We start from the raw sequence: 16,986 nt of genomic DNA on the forward strand, positions 1-16,986 counted from the left end.
GACCGAATTTTTCTAATACAGGAAATAAAAAAGACCATTCTACTCGGTCAAAGGCCTTTTCGGCGTCAAGGGAGATTATCATTGCTGGGTCTTTATAAGTATTAAGATAGTGAAAAATATTAAGTGCACAACGGACATTATCTGTACCATACCTCGATTTCACGAATCCTACCTGGTCTGGATTTATGATTTTCGGAAGCACTTTTTCAAGTCTACGGGTCAGTAATTTTGCAACTCTTTTGTAATCCACATTGAGAAGACTGATAGGTCTGTACGATGAACAGTCCAAGGGGTTTTTGTCTTTTTTTAAGAGCAAACTAATAGAGGCATATCTCCAAGAGGGAGGAGTATCACCTTTCAAAATATTATTAATAACGGGCATAAATATTGGGTGAATCTCTGGCCAAAATTTCTTAAAAAATTCTAATGGAAATCCGTCTGGCCCCAGACATTTCCCGTTTGGCATGGATTGAATTGCGGCCCAGACTTCCTCTGTTGCGAATGTAGCATCTAATCTGGATCGATCCTCCTCCGCAATGATGAGTAGAGATAAATTATTTAAATAAGAATCTATGTCGGTCTCAGATTTCTGTAGAGGGATTTGTAGAAGTCTCTGAATGTGTTATTAATGATCAGCGGCTAGATTTGTTGCCATATTCATAATACTTCTGCTTGGTGAAAAGTAGTAATTTCTGAATGTGACGAGTATGGTCCATATTAAGTGCAGTCCTAGCAGACACTAATGCTTTTAAGTTTATGGCCGTAGGTGATTGTTTATGTATTTGTTCCAACCTATTAACTTCCTTTTCAAGATTTTTCCTGTTGTCCTCTAACACTTTTTTTTGGTGAGAAGTGTAGGAGATAAGGTGCCCGCGTAGAGTGGCCTTAGCTGCATCCCAGATCATAGCAGGGGACACTGGGGAGTTTTTATTCTCATGCCAGAATTGCGATAAATTGTCCCGGACAAAAATGCAAAAGGGGTCGTTATTCAAAAATGAAGAATTAAATCTCCAAGTTGGAGATCTAGGAATATTAAATGTTGGGTTGATAAGCAAATTCACTGAGGCGTGGTCTGATAAAACAATAGAATCTATGTGACAAGCAAGGACTGACTGCAAAAATTGTTTGGGAATAAAAAAATAATCGAGTCTAGAGTAGGAATTGTGAGGATGCGAATAGAATGTATAGTCTCTCACTTTGGGGTTGAGGTATCGCCATACGTCTATCAGTCCCGTGTCTGTGCATAAATTATTGAGGACAGTAGATGCTCTTAGGTTAGATATATTTGCGGAGGAGGATTTATCCAGAGAAGCATTCATTATGCAATTAAAATCACCAGCTAAAAAGCCCAAGCCTTTACAGTGTTGATTAAACATTAAAATCATTCGTGACATGAACTGAGGCGAGTCATTATTCGGGGCATAAACATTGAGAATAATTACGTGCTGTCCAAGGATTGAACCTGTAATCAAAATAAATCTCCCTTCTGAATCCTTTTCTTCGTATTCTAAAATGAAAGGAAGGTTCTTATTTATAAGGATGGCAGTGCCTCTCTTGTTCTGTGAATGGGAGGAGAAATAAACTTTGCCCACCCAGTTTCTCTTGAGTTTCAGGTGCTCTGCATCAGACAATTTAGTCTCCTTCAGCAGTGCTATGTCATATTTTTGTTTTTTAGATGTGTTAAAATCTTTTTCCTTTTAATAACGTGACCAATCCCTTGGACGTTCCAGGTAATGAGCTTAAGTGACCCAGGCATGAGAGAAAAGAAAAGAAAGAATAACATAAAAAAGAAAACATGAGCTCCACTCATACAGTATAATCAAAAAGGTAAAATGGTACAAATAAAAGTAAATATAGAGATAATTCAAATTGCAGCGCCTGCCCTCCCCTATCCTGTCCCCAAACGACAGGATAAAAGCACCCTTTATACAGTCACTGAGTGTAATAAACATAAGACGAGTACTAACTAGTGCTTAGATCACAGTAACAGCTAAGACACAAAAAAGATGAAATATATAGTGACAAAATAACTAAAAACACCTTGTTACCAAGGGAAAAACTACAAATGGACTCAGCTCAGCTGCTCACTCTTTCACCAAGTCTCTGTAGTGGCCGGGGACAGCAGATAATGCTCACTGGGGGTTCAGCATGGATTACGTCCAACTTTCTCCATAATAGCAGATAAACGGGAAAATGTTATCTCATTTAAGGGTTTCCAAGAATACAGCTGCAGCCCTGGGGGTGTCAAAATGACGGAGGCATCGGAGGCGGGCTGGGTAGGCAAACCCGCGGTACATGCTGAGGGTAGCAAAGGCTTTTCCCACGGTGTCAAACTCCCAGCGTCTTTGCAGGACCTCCGCAGATAAATCAGGATAAAACCATAGCTGAGAGCTGTCATGGAGGATGTGTCGCTTCTTCAAGGCTGCTCTGAGTACAGCCTCTCTTTGAGAGTATCACAGGAACCATACCAGGACACTTCTCGGGGGCTTATTCGGAGCCGGGACAGCAGCCAGGGCTTGGTGAGCGCGTTCAATCTCCAGCGGCGGGAAGTCAGCGGCCAGGCCGACCAAGGCCGGCAGTGTCGCTTGGAGAAAATCTGCAAGAGGAGTGTTGCCCTCCGCCTTCTCTGGAAGATTAACAATCTTAAGGTTTTTGCGGCGGCCACGGTTTTCTAAGTCATCGACTTTCAGTCGTAGTTGCCCCATCGTTTTCTCAATGGCTGTTAAGCGGGTGTCGTGAGCATCCTGGCCATCCTTGGTAGCGGATACTCAGCCCTCGGCCTCCTCCATACGCCTCTCCAGGTTGGCCACACGATTAGAGAGGATAGCGACAGAGCTCTCGACTGCGGTGATAGACGTTTTAATCTCATTCAGGGCCCCATCAATAACGTCCAGGTGGGCGCTAACTGTGTTATCCATATCGTTCACGCAGGAAGCCACGGACTACACCTCGGCTAAAATCTGCTCCATCGTTACTGAGCTAGTTAGCCCTGGGTTGTTAGCCTCGTTAGCCGGATCTGAAGCCGCCTGGTCGGACGCTTTTTTCTTCGTAGTGTGGGGGCCAGCCGCCGAAAAAATAGGAAAGTCTTTGTCGCGCTTGTGCCTATGCATCCCAGTGATAAAATTTGACTGGTAAATTCAAAGTTATGTGGAGAAAGTTAAGAGTATATTTAAAGCCTGGAGCGGAGCAAAGTCTCAGGCGTCCATCTTGCTCCGGATCACGTGACCCCTCTCCCAGTTTTTATTTGTTATCGTTTTTGGTTTGTTTTTGGTCAATTTAAATTGTGCTTCTTTTGCTGTTTGTCTGAATATATTGTAAATATTGTTCACTGCTAGGTTGAGGTTTTCTTTATTACAAGAGTTACTACAGTCCAAAAAGTTATCTAAAAGTGTTTGGATTTTTGGGGCATTAATTGCTCTCTGGTATTGTTCTGTACTGTTTTGGTCCTATCTGTATGAATTTCTGATGTTGTACAGCTTATTGGCTTGTGTGTGTACCATTTTAATGTCTGATCTTTTAATAAACAGGGTAATTTGGCTGTGATCAGACAGAGGGATTAGCAGTTTAACAGTGAATGAGCTGAGAGAGGAAGGTTCAAGGTCTGTGATCATATAGTGTACAGTACTATGGCCAAGAGGTGAGCAGTAGGTGAATCTTCCCAGGCTGTCCCCCCGTACCCTACCGTTGACAAAGTACAGACTGAGGCTCTGGCAGAGCTGCACCCATCGGCGTCGCCAGACAGATTTTACTGGGGCACGTGTCCCAGTATTGATCTGCAGTGCCCCAATACAGTCTTAAGTCTAGTGACACCCCTGGCTGCACCAGCTTTCTTTTGCTCTTGTTGATGACCTCACTATTGTTCCTGTGGGGCAGAGTGAAAGTGTTAGAGATATTTCCATTTGTGATGTATTTGTCCTCTTGTGGATCTGTGAGGTCAGTAAGTGTTCCTGTGTGTGGACTTGTGTCCCTGCAGATGAGCACATTTCCCTGGGCCTGGAAATGACTTATCTCTGTCTCTAGGGTGAGGAAGGTGTCTTCTGAGAAGTAGGGTGATTCGGAGGGAGGGATATATATTGCGTAAACAAATAATTCCCTATCTGTTAATAAGAGCTCTTTCTTTAGTTATAACCATATGTAATATTTGCCCATTTTTAGGGGATCAATTTGAATATGTAGATCAGATTCATACCAAATGATTAATCCTCCGGATTTCCTACTTCTATTAGTGTTGCTGTATTTCTGAGATGGTACTATAATTTCTCTATAATTGCTAGGACAGTGGGTAATAGTGGCTTTACACCATGTGTCCTGTAGAATGACGATATCAATATCTGTAAGGTTTGTTTTAAAGTCTGGCGCCAAACTCTTCAGCCCGAAGGTTGAAGATTTTAAGTCCTGTATATTCCACATGCATATTGAAAGGGATTTCATTGTACAAGACAGGTGACAGGTAGACTAGAAAACAATTGAAAACAATTGGACTGTCAAGAGAGCCACAAACACTTAACTGTATAAAATGTAACATGTTGGAACAATATCTAGTTAAAAGTATTCCTTCAAAGATATAAAATGTTAATAGGTATTCTTTACCTTTTCAGAGATTGTGTGTGTGTGTGTGTGTGTGTGTGTGCATGTGCATGTGCATGTGTGTGTCATTACAACACTAGTTCAGTTTTGTGCAGATATAATGAAGGAGTTGCTTAATCTCATTTATCCCTTCTCGGTCCACTCGTCCTTGGAGGGCCTCTGCGTAGCTGTGTGGGGCTTGGTGTGACTCTGTCTGCTGTAACTGTGGGACGGAGTTGGACAGGGGCCGGGGACCAGGCTCTTGGTTCTGGTAGACTCTCTGGTTTGGTGTGGGTTAGTAGCCTGAGTCAGGGCCTGTCTGACTTTGCTGCTGGAGGTGGTGGTAGTGGGGGTCTGTGGGGTACGCTGGGTCTGGGTGGAGGTCTGGGAGGTCTTTGGCTCCTGACGGGGTCTGGTGCGTAATGATGGTCCCTGGTAGGTTCTCTGACTCGTCGTCTGGTTGGTGTGAGATGGAGGCTTTGACAGCCCAGTGCCACATCCTTCAGTGTTTTGGTAAATATGCCCACTGCCTGCTTTTTTAAGTGGGAGTGGTCAAACAGGTGCTCAGGAGTTATGGTTGGATGATGTGCAATGTACACATTAGGGAACGAGGCACTGCCTCTGGTGATGTCAGTGTTCACCCTGTGGATGGTCTTGGGGTGAAAGTCTCTGTGGGGTAGCAGGGTAGAGATGGTGATACGTGAGTTTGGAAAGGATGCGGCTCCTTCCTCTGCTATGTTGGTGACCAGACTACCAACCTTTTCCTGCTCCTCACGCAGGTTGGTGGTGCCAATGTGGATCTTGTCTTTCCTGTGCTGCATCCTCACTGGGTGGTGGGGGCTCAGTGATTGGAGGGCTGGGGGCGTGAGAGGTTGTGGCTCTTCTATACATGTAGGTGTCTCTACAGTCTGTGTTCTGTGCTGTAGCTCCACCATGATGGCTGATAATTCCCTTGTCATCTCATCTCTCATCTGTGCTATTTCTTTTCTCATGGTGTCTCTTGTTTCCCACAGCTTTGTGACGAGGGCCTGTTTGTCCTTCTGCAGGTTGGAGATCTGTTCCCTCAGCTCTTGTGTAGTAGTCTCCATCTGGTGCTTATATTGGCTGAGTTGTTCCTGGAGGTTAGGGTGTGGTGTGGCGCTGGTGGGGAGTAGCTGTTCTCTCAGCTCGGTCAGCTCCACCTCTAGCAGAGCCAGTCTGTCTCTCAGGAGGCTGATGGTGTGTTGGTCTGGGTGCTCGTTGTTATGGTCAGGCATGGGGGAGCTTTGAGCAGTGCTGTGGACCTGGCTGTCTGCTGTTGTGGTGCGTGTGGTGATGGGAGAGCTCGGAGTGCTTCCTGTGTTCTTTTTAGATGCTGCTATTTTCTTCAGAGTAGGAAAGCTCTGTACAAAGGAACCGAGGGTTCATTGCCTTGCACCATGATTGTACCATTTTGGTAAAAGTTGATGGTCAATATCCTTCTCTCTTGGCACTTATCTTCATCCTCAAAGATCTGAATTTGTCTCCCCTCGCAGATTCCTCTCTTGACGCAGAAGCTGTAGTGCTGTGATATGGCTGTATGCCATGCAGTGATATAGGGTGACGATATTTTGATTTCCAAAAAAGAAGACATTCGGCCGGCCACAACATAGCCTACTTAAATGATACTCGCAGTTTACTCAAAGATGCCTTGTCATTTTAATATATTAAAAATGTATATGTATGGATAGAAAATTCAGTTATATTACAAAATAATATCTCTCAAAGACAGAAATTCAGATCGGCCCAATAGGGACACATACACACACTAGAGTGTGGCGAGCCGAGCCCGACGGTACCCGACGGGTCAGGCCGGGTTTGGTCAAAAATGTAGCTTGTATTCGGGCTCGGGTCAGATTCGGTCAGCTTTCAGTGAAAATGTAGTGTAAAAATAAATAAAATCCTATTGTCTGTCCTGTTTATTGCTTGGGCACTGTTATTTACGTGACAAGACCTGAACACAACACACACAGACACACATTGGCTGTTTGTTTCTACCTCTCACCTCGCTAGAAGCATCGGACCTCCCGCCTCCCGCTCCCGTTTCAAACACGGAGGTCTCCCTCTTTGCAGCTGAGCACACCCGGCCTGTTAAATAGCCTGTAACCGTAACAACTGCGTGACACAAACTCAGTGCTTTGGTCATTAAATAATGTCGGACTCGGTTCTGGTTCGGACAGAAATATGCGGCCCGTGCCGCACTCTAACACACACACACAAACACACGGAAAACCGGACATTATCATCAGTTTATAAAAACCCCCCGGACGCCCTGGACGGGACGTGAAAAGTGGACATGTCCGGGCAAAAGAGGACGTTTGGTCAGCCTAAGTGATATGCTCAGTGTAAAACAGCAGATTGGTAACAACACCAGTGTTATTAAAGCGGTCAGCATATAAAGTCTCTGGATATTCTCTTTGGATTCTATGTTTGAACTGTATTCTTCCATTTTCTGATTTTATCTCCTCAGAGTACTCAAAAACTGGAGAAGCAACGTGTCCCTTACTGCCGCTGTTGTAGTTTCAGTGGCCATGTTGCTATAGCAACCAAACAATTGCCAAGGTTGTAGCGATTCTAGCTAGCTAGCTAGCAAAAACGATTTTTTTCGTTAGCTAGCAACAACATACACACACACACACAAAAAAGCAGTTTCTTAGCTAGCAAGTAATAAGGAAGTAGGCTTCTGCGCCTTTCTTGCTATGAGGTTAGTGTTATTTTCCCACCTGGTTCTCTGTGGGAAGCTGAGGCTAACAGAGCTGGCAGTTGGCAGTTGGTTAGCTAGCTAGCAACATTTGTCAGTTGGAAAAATAAACCTACATTGAGGTTTCCAAGTCAAGAAAAAAAAAATTGATAGAAAAATATAACTGTCTTTTTTATGAAGGTATTCCACTTGTTCTTGATGTTTGTATCTCTTTTGACAATCCAAAAGCTCAATATTAAATCAGGAGCTCTTTCTCAGCATGTCATCTTGTCACATGTCTGTCTCTGTCTCTGTGTCTGTCTGCAGGTGTATTTTGCTCATCGTGCTGTTTGCTCAGTACCTGAGAGCGACATCACTTCCTGTTCCTGTTTACAGCAGGGAGAAAGGCCTGACCTCCACCAAAGTCCAGATCTTCAAAATGTTTCCTGTAAATAAACTAATAAAGGAAAACACAAATACAAATAGATGATGTGTCAGGTGACCTGTCAGGTGATGTGTCAGGTGACATGTCAGGTGATGTGTCAGGTGACCAGTCAGGTGATGTGTCAGGTGACCTGTCAGGTGATGTGTCAGGTGATCTATTAGGTGATGTGTCAGGTGACCAGTCAGGTGACCTATTAGGTGACGTGTCAGGTGACCTATTAGGTGACCTATTAGGTGATGTGTCAGGTGAAGTGTCAGTTAAATTGTCAGTTGAGGTGTCAGTTGAGGTGTCAGTTAAATTATCAGGTGAAGTGTCAGTTAAATTGTCAGTTGAGGTGTCAGTTAAAGTGTCAGGTGAAGTGTGAGTTAAATTGTTAGGTGAGGTGTTAGTTAAAGTGTCAGGTGAAGTGTCAGTTAAAGTGTCAGGTGAAGTGTTAATTAAATTGTTAGGTGAGGTGTCAGATAAAGTGTCAGGTGAAGTGTCAGTTAAAGTGTCAGGTGAAGTGTGAGTTAAATTGTTAGGTGAGGTGTCAGATAAAGTGTCAGGTGAAGTGTGAGTTAAATTGTTAGGTGAGGTGTCAGATAAAGTGTCAGGTGAAGTGTGAGTTAAATTGTTAGGTGAGGTGTTAGTTAAAGTGTCAGGTGAAGTGTCAGTTAAAGTGTCAGGTGAAGTGTTAATTAAATTGTTAGGTGAGGTGTCAGATAAAGTGTCAGGTGAAGTGTCAGTTAAAGTGTCAGGTGAAGTGTGAGTTAAATTGTTAAGTGAGGTGTCAGTTAAAGTGTCAGGTGAAGTGTGAGTTAAATTGTTAGGTGAGGTGTCAGATAAAGTGTCAGGTGAAGTGTCAGTTAAATTGTTAAGTGAGGTGTCAGTTAAAGTGTCAGGTGAAGTGTCAGTTAAAGTGTCGGGTGAAGTGTTAATTAAATTGTTAGGTGAGGTGTCAGATAAAGTGTCAGGTGAAGTGTCAGTTAAATTGTTAAGTGAGGTGTCAGTTAAAGTGTCAGGTGAAGTGTCAGTTAAAGTGTCAGGTGAAGTGTTAATTAAATTGTTAGGTGAGGTGTCAGATAAAGTGTCAGGTGAAGTGTCAGTTAAAGTGTCAGGTGAAGTGTGAGTTAAATTGTTAGGTGAGGTGTCAGATAAAGTGTCAGGTGAAGTGTGAGTTAAATTGTTAGGTGAGGTGTCAGATAAAGTGTCAGGTGAAGTGTCAGTTAAATTGTTAAGTGAGGTGTCAGTTAAAGTGTCAGGTGAAGTGTGAGTTAAATTGTTAGGTGAGGTGTCAGATAAAGTGTCAGGTGAAGTGTCAGTTAAATTGTTAAGTGAGGTGTCAGTTAAAGTGTCAGGTGAAGTGTCAGTTAAAGTGTCGGGTGAAGTGTTAATTAAATTGTTAAGTGAGGTGTCAGTTAAAGTGTCAGGTGAAGTGTCAGTTAAAGTGTCAGGTGAAGTGTTAATTAAATTGTTAGGTGAGGTGTCAGATAAAGTGTCAGGTGAAGTGTCAGTTAAAGTGTCAGGTGAAGTGTGAGTTAAATTGTTAGGTGAGGTGTCAGATAAAGTGTCAGGTGAAGTGTGAGTTAAATTGTTAGGTGAGGTGTCAGTTAAAGTGTCAGGTGAAGTGTTAGTTAAATTGTTAAGTGAGGTGTCAGTTAAAGTGTCAGGTGAAGTGTCAGTTAAAGTGTCGGGTGAAGTGTTAATTAAATTGTTAGGTGAGGTGTCAGATAAAGTGTCAGGTGAAGTGTCAGTTAAATTGTTAAGTGAGGTGTCAGTTAAAGTGTCAGGTGAAGTGTTAATTAAATTGTTAGGCGAGGTGTCAGTTAAAGTGTCAGGTGAGGTGTTAGTTAAAGTGTAAGGTGAGGTGTCAGTTAAAGTGTCAGGTGAAGTGTCAGTTAAATTGTTAAGTGAGGTGTCAGTTAAAGTGTCAGGTGAAGTGTCAGTTAAAGTGTCAGGTGAAGTGTTAATTAAATTGTTAGGTGAGGTGTCAGTTAAATTGTCAGGTGAAGTGTTAGTTAAAGTGTCAGGTGAAGTGTCAGTTAAACTGTTAGGTGAAGTGTTAGTTAAAGTGTCAGGTGAAGTGTCAGTTAAATTGTTAGGTGAGGTGTCAGTTAAAGTGTCAGGTGAAGTGTCATTTAAAGTGTCAGGTGAAGTGTCAGTTAAATTGTTAGGTGAGGTGTCAGTTAAAGTGTCAGGTGAAGTGTCAGTTTAAATTGTCAGGTGAAGTGTTAGTTAAAGTGTCAGGTGAAGTGTCAGTTTAAATTGTCAGGTGAAGTGTCATTTAAAGTGTCAGGTGAAGTGTCAGTTAAATTGTTAGGTGAGGTGTCAGTTAAAGTGTCAGGTGAAGTGTCAGTTTAAATTGTCAGGTGAAGTGTTAGTTAAAGTGTCAGGTGAAGTGTCAGTTAAAGTGTCAGGTGAAGTGTCAGGTGAAGTGTCAGTTTAAATTGTCAGGTGAGGTGTCAGTTAAAGTGTCAGTTAAAGTGTCAGGTGAAGTATTAATTAAATTGTTAGGTGAGGTGTCAGTTAAAGTGTCAGGTGAAGTGTTAGTTAAAGTGTAAGGTGAGGTGTCAGTTAAAGTGTCAGGTGAAGTGTCAGTTAAATTGTCAGGTGAAGTGTCAGTTAAAGTGTCAGGTGAAGTGTCAGTTAAAGTGTCAGGTGAAGTATTAATTAAATTGTTAGGTGAGGTGTCAGTTAAAGTGTCAGGTGAAGTGTTAGTTAAAGTGTAAGGTGAGGTGTCAGTTAAAGTGTCAGGTGAAGTGTCAGTTAAATTGTTAAGTGAGGTGTCAGTTAAAGTGTCAGGTGAAGTGTCAGTTAAATTGTCAGGTGAGGTGTCAGTTAAAGTGTCAGGTGAAGTGTCAGTTAAAGTGTCAGGTGAAGTATTAATTAAATTGTTAGGTGAGGTGTCAGTTAAAGTGTCAGGTGAAGTGTTAGTTAAAGTGTAAGGTGAGGTGTCAGTTAAAGTGTCAGGTGAAGTGTCAGTTAAATTGTCAGGTGAAGTGTCAGTTAAAGTGTCAGGTGAAGTGTTAATTAAATTGTTAGGTGAGGTGTCAGTTAAATTGTCAGGTGAAGTGTTAGTTAAAGTGTCAGGTGAAGTGTCAGTTAAACTGTTAGGTGAAGTGTTAGTTAAAGTGTCAGGTGAAGTGTCAGTTAAATTGTTAGGTGAGGTGTCAGTTAAAGTGTCAGGTGAAGTGTCAGTTAAACTGTTAGGTGAAGTGTTAGTTAAAGTGTCAGGTGAAGTGTTAGTTAAAGTGTCAGGTGAGGTGTCAGTTAAATTGTTAGGTGAGGTGTCAGTTAAAGTGTCAGGTGAAGTGTTAGTTAAAGTGTAAGGTGAGGTGTCAGTTAAATTGTTAGGTGAGGTGTCAGTTAAAGTGTCAGGTGAAGTGTTAGTTAAAGTGTAAGGTGAAGTGTCAGTTAAATTGTTAGGTGAGGTGTCAGTTAAAGTGTCAGGTGAAGTGTTAGTTAAAGTGTCAGGTGAAGTGTCAGTTTAAATTGTCAGGTGAAGTGTTAGTTAAAGTGTCAGGTGAGGTGTCAGTTAAATTGTTAGGTGAGGTGTCAGTTAAAGTGTCAGGTGAAGTGTTAGTTAAAGTGTAAGGTGAGGTGTCAGTTAAAGTGTCAGGTGAAGTGTCAGTTAAATTGTTAAGTGAGGTGTCAGTTAAAGTGTCAGGTGAAGTGTCAGTTAAAGTGTCAGGTGAAGTGTTAATTAAATTGTTAGGTGAGGTGTCAGTTAAATTGTCAGGTGAAGTGTTAGTTAAAGTGTCAGGTGAAGTGTCAGTTAAACTGTTAGGTGAAGTGTTAGTTAAAGTGTCAGGTGAAGTGTCAGTTAAATTGTTAGGTGAGGTGTCATTTAAAGTGTCAGGTGAAGTGTCATTTAAAGTGTCAGGTGAAGTGTCAGTTAAATTGTTAGGTGAGGTGTCAGATAAAGTGTCAGGTGAAGTGTCAGTTAAATTGTCAGGTGAGGTGTCAGTTAAAGTGTCAGGTGAAGTGTCAGTTAAATTGTCAGGTGAAGTGTCAGTTTAAATTGTCAGGTGAAGTGTTAGTTAAAGTGTCAGGTGAAGTGTCAGTTTAAATTGTCAGGTGAAGTGTTAGTTAAAGTGTCAGGTGAAGTGTCAGTTTAAATTGTCAGGTGAAGTGTTAGTTAAAGTGTCAGGTGAAGTGTCAGTTTAAATTGTCAGGTGAAGTGTTAGTTAAAGTGTCAGGTGAAGTGTCAGTTTAAATTGTTAGGTGAAGTGTTAGTTAAATTGTCAGGTGAAGTGTTAGTTAAATTGTCAGGTGAAGTGTTAGTTAAAGTGTCAGGTGAAGTGTCAGTTTAAATTGTCAGGTGAAGTGTCAGTTAAAGTGTCAGGTGAAGTGTCAGTTTAAATTGTTAGGTGAGGTGTCAGTTAAACTGTCAGGTGAGGTGTCAGTTAAAGTGTCAGGTGAAGTGTTAGTTAAATTGTCAGGTGAAGTGTCAGTTAAATTGTCAGGTGAGGTGTCAGTTAAAGTGTCAGGTGAAGTGTCAGTTTAAATTGTCAGGTGAAGTGTCAGTTAAAGTGTCAGGTGAAGTGTCAGTTTAAATTGTCAGGTGAAGTGTCAGTTAAAGTGTCAGGTGAAGTGTCAGTTAAAGTGTCAGGTGAAGTGTCAGTTAAATTGTCAGGTGAGGTGTCAGGTGAAGTGTCAGTTAAAGTGTCAGGTGAAGTGTCAGTTTAAATTGTCAGGTGAAGTGTTAGTTAAAGTGTCAGGTGAAGTGTCAGTTTAAATTGTTAGGTGAAGTGTTAGTTAAATTGTCAGGTGAAGTGTTAGTTAAAGTGTCAGGTGAAGTGTCAGTTTAAATTGTCAGGTGAAGTGTTAGTTAAAGTGTCAGGTGAAGTGTCAGTTTAAATTGTTAGGTGAAGTGTTAGTTAAAGTGTCAGGTGAAGTGTCAGTTTAAATTGTCAGGTGAAGTGTCAGTTAAAGTGTCAGGTGAAGTGTTAGTTAAAGTGTCAGGTGAAGTGTCAGTTTAAATTGTCAGGTGAAGTGTTAGTTAAAGTGTCAGGTGAAGTGTCAGTTTAAATTGTCAGGTGAAGTGTCAGTTTAAATTGTTAGGTGAGGTGTCAGTTAAAGTGTCAGGTGAAGTGTTAGTTAAATTGTTAGGTGAAGTGTCAGTTAAAGTGTCAGTTAAAGTGTCAGTTAAATTGTCAGGTGAGGTGTCAGGTGAAGTGTCAGTTAAAGTGTCAGGTGAAGTGTCAGTTAAATTGTTAGGTGAGGTGTCAGTTAAAGTGTCAGGTGAAGTGTTAGTTAAATTGTTAGGTGAGGTGTCAGTTAAATTGTCAGTTGAAGTGTCAGTTAAATTGTTAGGTGAGGTGTCAGTTAAAGTATCAGGTGAAGTGTTAGTTAAAGTGTCAGGTGAAGTGTCAGTTAAAGTGTCAGGTGAAGTGTCAGTTAAAGTGTCGGGTGAAGTGTTAATTAAATTGTTAGGTGAGGTGTCAGATAAAGTGTCAGGTGAAGTGTCAGTTAAATTGTTAAGTGAGGTGTCAGTTAAAGTGTCAGGTGAAGTGTCAGTTAAAGTGTCAGGTGAAGTGTTAATTAAATTGTTAGGTGAGGTGTCAGATAAAGTGTCAGGTGAAGTGTCAGTTAAAGTGTCAGGTGAAGTGTGAGTTAAATTGTTAGGTGAGGTGTCAGATAAAGTGTCAGGTGAAGTGTGAGTTAAATTGTTAGGTGAGGTGTCAGATAAAGTGTCAGGTGAAGTGTCAGTTAAATTGTTAAGTGAGGTGTCAGTTAAAGTGTCAGGTGAAGTGTGAGTTAAATTGTTAGGTGAGGTGTCAGATAAAGTGTCAGGTGAAGTGTCAGTTAAATTGTTAAGTGAGGTGTCAGTTAAAGTGTCAGGTGAAGTGTCAGTTAAAGTGTCGGGTGAAGTGTTAATTAAATTGTTAAGTGAGGTGTCAGTTAAAGTGTCAGGTGAAGTGTCAGTTAAAGTGTCAGGTGAAGTGTTAATTAAATTGTTAGGTGAGGTGTCAGATAAAGTGTCAGGTGAAGTGTCAGTTAAAGTGTCAGGTGAAGTGTGAGTTAAATTGTTAGGTGAGGTGTCAGATAAAGTGTCAGGTGAAGTGTGAGTTAAATTGTTAGGTGAGGTGTCAGATAAAGTGTCAGGTGAAGTGTCAGTTAAATTGTTAAGTGAGGTGTCAGTTAAAGTGTCAGGTGAAGTGTCAGTTAAAGTGTCGGGTGAAGTGTTAATTAAATTGTTAGGTGAGGTGTCAGATAAAGTGTCAGGTGAAGTGTCAGTTAAATTGTTAAGTGAGGTGTCAGTTAAAGTGTCAGGTGAAGTGTTAATTAAATTGTTAGGTGAGGTGTCAGTTAAAGTGTCAGGTGAGGTGTTAGTTAAAGTGTAAGGTGAGGTGTCAGTTAAAGTGTCAGGTGAAGTGTCAGTTAAATTGTTAAGTGAGGTGTCAGTTAAAGTGTCAGGTGAAGTGTCAGTTAAAGTGTCAGGTGAAGTGTTAGTTAAATTGTTAGGTGAGGTGTCAGTTAAATTGTCAGGTGAAGTGTTAGTTAAAGTGTCAGGTGAAGTGTCAGTTAAACTGTTAGGTGAAGTGTTAGTTAAAGTGTCAGGTGAAGTGTCAGTTAAATTGTTAGGTGAGGTGTCAGTTAAAGTGTCAGGTGAAGTGTCATTTAAAGTGTCAGGTGAAGTGTCAGTTAAATTGTTAGGTGAGGTGTCAGTTAAAGTGTCAGGTGAAGTGTCAGTTTAAATTGTCAGGTGAAGTGTTAGTTAAAGTGTCAGGTGAAGTGTCAGTTTAAATTGTCAGGTGAAGTGTCATTTAAAGTGTCAGGTGAAGTGTCAGTTAAATTGTTAGGTGAGGTGTCAGTTAAAGTGTCAGGTGAAGTGTCAGTTTAAATTGTTAGGTGAAGTGTTAGTTAAAGTGTCAGGTGAAGTGTCAGTTTAAATTGTCAGGTGAAGTGTCATTTAAAGTGTCAGGTGAAGTGTCAGTTAAATTGTTAGGTGAGGTGTCAGTTAAAGTGTCAGGTGAAGTGTCAGTTTAAATTGTTAGGTGAAGTGTTAGTTAAAGTGTCAGGTGAAGTGTCAGTTTAAATTGTCAGGTGAAGTGTCATTTAAAGTGTCAGGTGAAGTGTCAGTTAAAGTGTCAGGTGAAGTGTTAGTTAAAGTGTCAGGTGAAGTGTCAGTTAAAGTGTCAGGTGAAGTGTCAGGTGAAGTGTCAGTTTAAATTGTCAGGTGAGGTGTCAGTTAAAGTGTCAGTTAAAGTGTCAGGTGAAGTATTAATTAAATTGTTAGGTGAGGTGTCAGTTAAAGTGTCAGGTGAAGTGTTAGTTAAAGTGTAAGGTGAGGTGTCAGTTAAAGTGTCAGGTGAAGTGTCAGTTAAATTGTCAGGTGAAGTGTCAGTTAAAGTGTCAGGTGAAGTGTCAGTTAAAGTGTCAGGTGAAGTATTAATTAAATTGTTAGGTGAGGTGTCAGTTAAAGTGTCAGGTGAAGTGTTAGTTAAAGTGTAAGGTGAAGTATTAATTAAATTGTCAGGTGAAGTGTCAGTTAAAGTGTCAGGTGAAGTGTTAGTTAAAGTGTAAGGTGAGGTGTCAGTTAAAGTGTCAGGTGAAGTGTCAGTTAAATTGTTAAGTGAGGTGTCAGTTAAAGTGTCAGGTGAAGTGTCAGTTAAATTGTCAGGTGAGGTGTCAGTTAAAGTGTCAGGTGAAGTGTCAGTTAAAGTGTCAGGTGAAGTATTAATTAAATTGTTAGGTGAGGTGTCAGTTAAAGTGTCAGGTGAAGTGTTAGTTAAAGTGTAAGGTGAGGTGTCAGTTAAAGTGTCAGGTGAAGTGTCAGTTAAATTGTCAGGTGAAGTGTCAGTTAAAGTGTCAGGTGAAGTGTTAATTAAATTGTTAGGTGAGGTGTCAGTTAAATTGTCAGGTGAAGTGTCATTTAAAGTGTCAGGTGAAGTGTCAGTTAAACTGTTAGGTGAAGTGTTAGTTAAAGTGTCAGGTGAAGTGTCAGTTAAATTGTTAGGTGAGGTGTCAGTTAAAGTGTCAGGTGAAGTGTCAGTTAAACTGTTAGGTGAAGTGTTAGTTAAAGTGTCAGGTGAAGTGTTAGTTAAAGTGTCAGGTGAGGTGTCAGTTAAATTGTTAGGTGAGGTGTCAGTTAAAGTGTCAGGTGAAGTGTTAGTTAAAGTGTAAGGTGAGGTGTCAGTTAAATTGTTAGGTGAGGTGTCAGTTAAAGTGTCAGGTGAAGTGTTAGTTAAAGTGTAAGGTGAGGTGTCAGTTAAATTGTTAGGTGAGGTGTCAGTTAAAGTGTCAGGTGAAGTGTTAGTTAAAGTGTCAGGTGAAGTGTCAGTTTAAATTGTCAGGTGAAGTGTTAGTTAAAGTGTCAGGTGAGGTGTCAGTTAAATTGTTAGGTGAGGTGTCAGTTAAAGTGTCAGGTGAAGTGTTAGTTAAAGTGTAAGGTGAGGTGTCAGTTAAAGTGTCAGGTGAAGTGTCAGTTAAATTGTTAAGTGAGGTGTCAGTTAAAGTGTCAGGTGAAGTGTCAGTTAAAGTGTCAGGTGAAGTGTTAATTAAATTGTTAGGTGAGGTGTCAGTTAAATTGTCAGGTGAAGTGTTAGTTAAAGTGTCAGGTGAAGTGTCAGTTAAACTGTTAGGTGAAGTGTTAGTTAAAGTGTCAGGTGAAGTGTCAGTTAAATTGTTAGGTGAGGTGTCATTTAAAGTGTCAGGTGAAGTGTCATTTAAAGTGTCAGGTGAAGTGTCAGTTAAATTGTTAGGTGAGGTGTCAGTTAAAGTGTCAGGAGAAGTGTCAGTTAAATTGTTAGGTGAGGTGTCAGTTAAAGTGTCAGGTGAAGTGTCAGTTAAATTGTCAGGTGAAGTGTCAGTTTAAATTGTCAGGTGAAGTGTTAGTTAAAGTGTCAGGTGAAGTGTCAGTTTAAATTGTCAGGTGAAGTGTTAGTTAAAGTGTCAGGTGAAGTGTCAGTTTAAATTGTCAGGTGAAGTGTTAGTTAAAGTGTCAGGTGAAGTGTCAGTTTAAATTGTTAGGTGAAGTGTTAGTTAAATTGTCAGGTGAAGTGTTAGTTAAATTGTCAGGTGAAGTGTTAGTTAAAGTGTCAGGTGAAGTGTCAGTTTAAATTGTCAGGTGAAGTGTCAGTTAAAGTGTCAGGTGAAGTGTCAGTTTAAATTGTTAGGTGAGGTGTCAGTTAAACTGTCAGGTGAGGTGTCAGTTAAAGTGTCAGGTGAAGTGTCAGTTTAAATTGTCAGGTGAAGTGTCAGTTAAAGTGTCAGGTGAAGTGTCAGTTTAAATTGTCAGGTGAAGTGTCAGTTAAAGTGTCAGGTGAAGTGTCAGGTAAAGTGTCAGGTGAAG

General features: G+C 40.9%; 1 protein-coding gene across 2 annotated transcripts in view; it reads left to right on the forward strand.

The window, feature by feature from the left end:
- Window positions 1-16,986, forward strand: part of slc23a1 (solute carrier family 23 member 1) — a 72,618-nt gene that overhangs the window by 24,008 nt on the left and 31,624 nt on the right. For both annotated transcript variants that reach the window (XM_078172760.1, XM_078172761.1), the window contains one exon: window positions 7,592-7,712. In XM_078172760.1, coding sequence (XP_078028886.1) covers window positions 7,592-7,712 — 121 coding nt within the window. The remainder of the gene's footprint in view (window positions 1-7,591; window positions 7,713-16,986) is intronic.

This window comes from Epinephelus lanceolatus, chromosome 11 (genome assembly GCF_041903045.1).
Source record: "Epinephelus lanceolatus isolate andai-2023 chromosome 11, ASM4190304v1, whole genome shotgun sequence".
NCBI lineage: Eukaryota > Metazoa > Chordata > Actinopteri > Perciformes > Serranidae > Epinephelus > Epinephelus lanceolatus.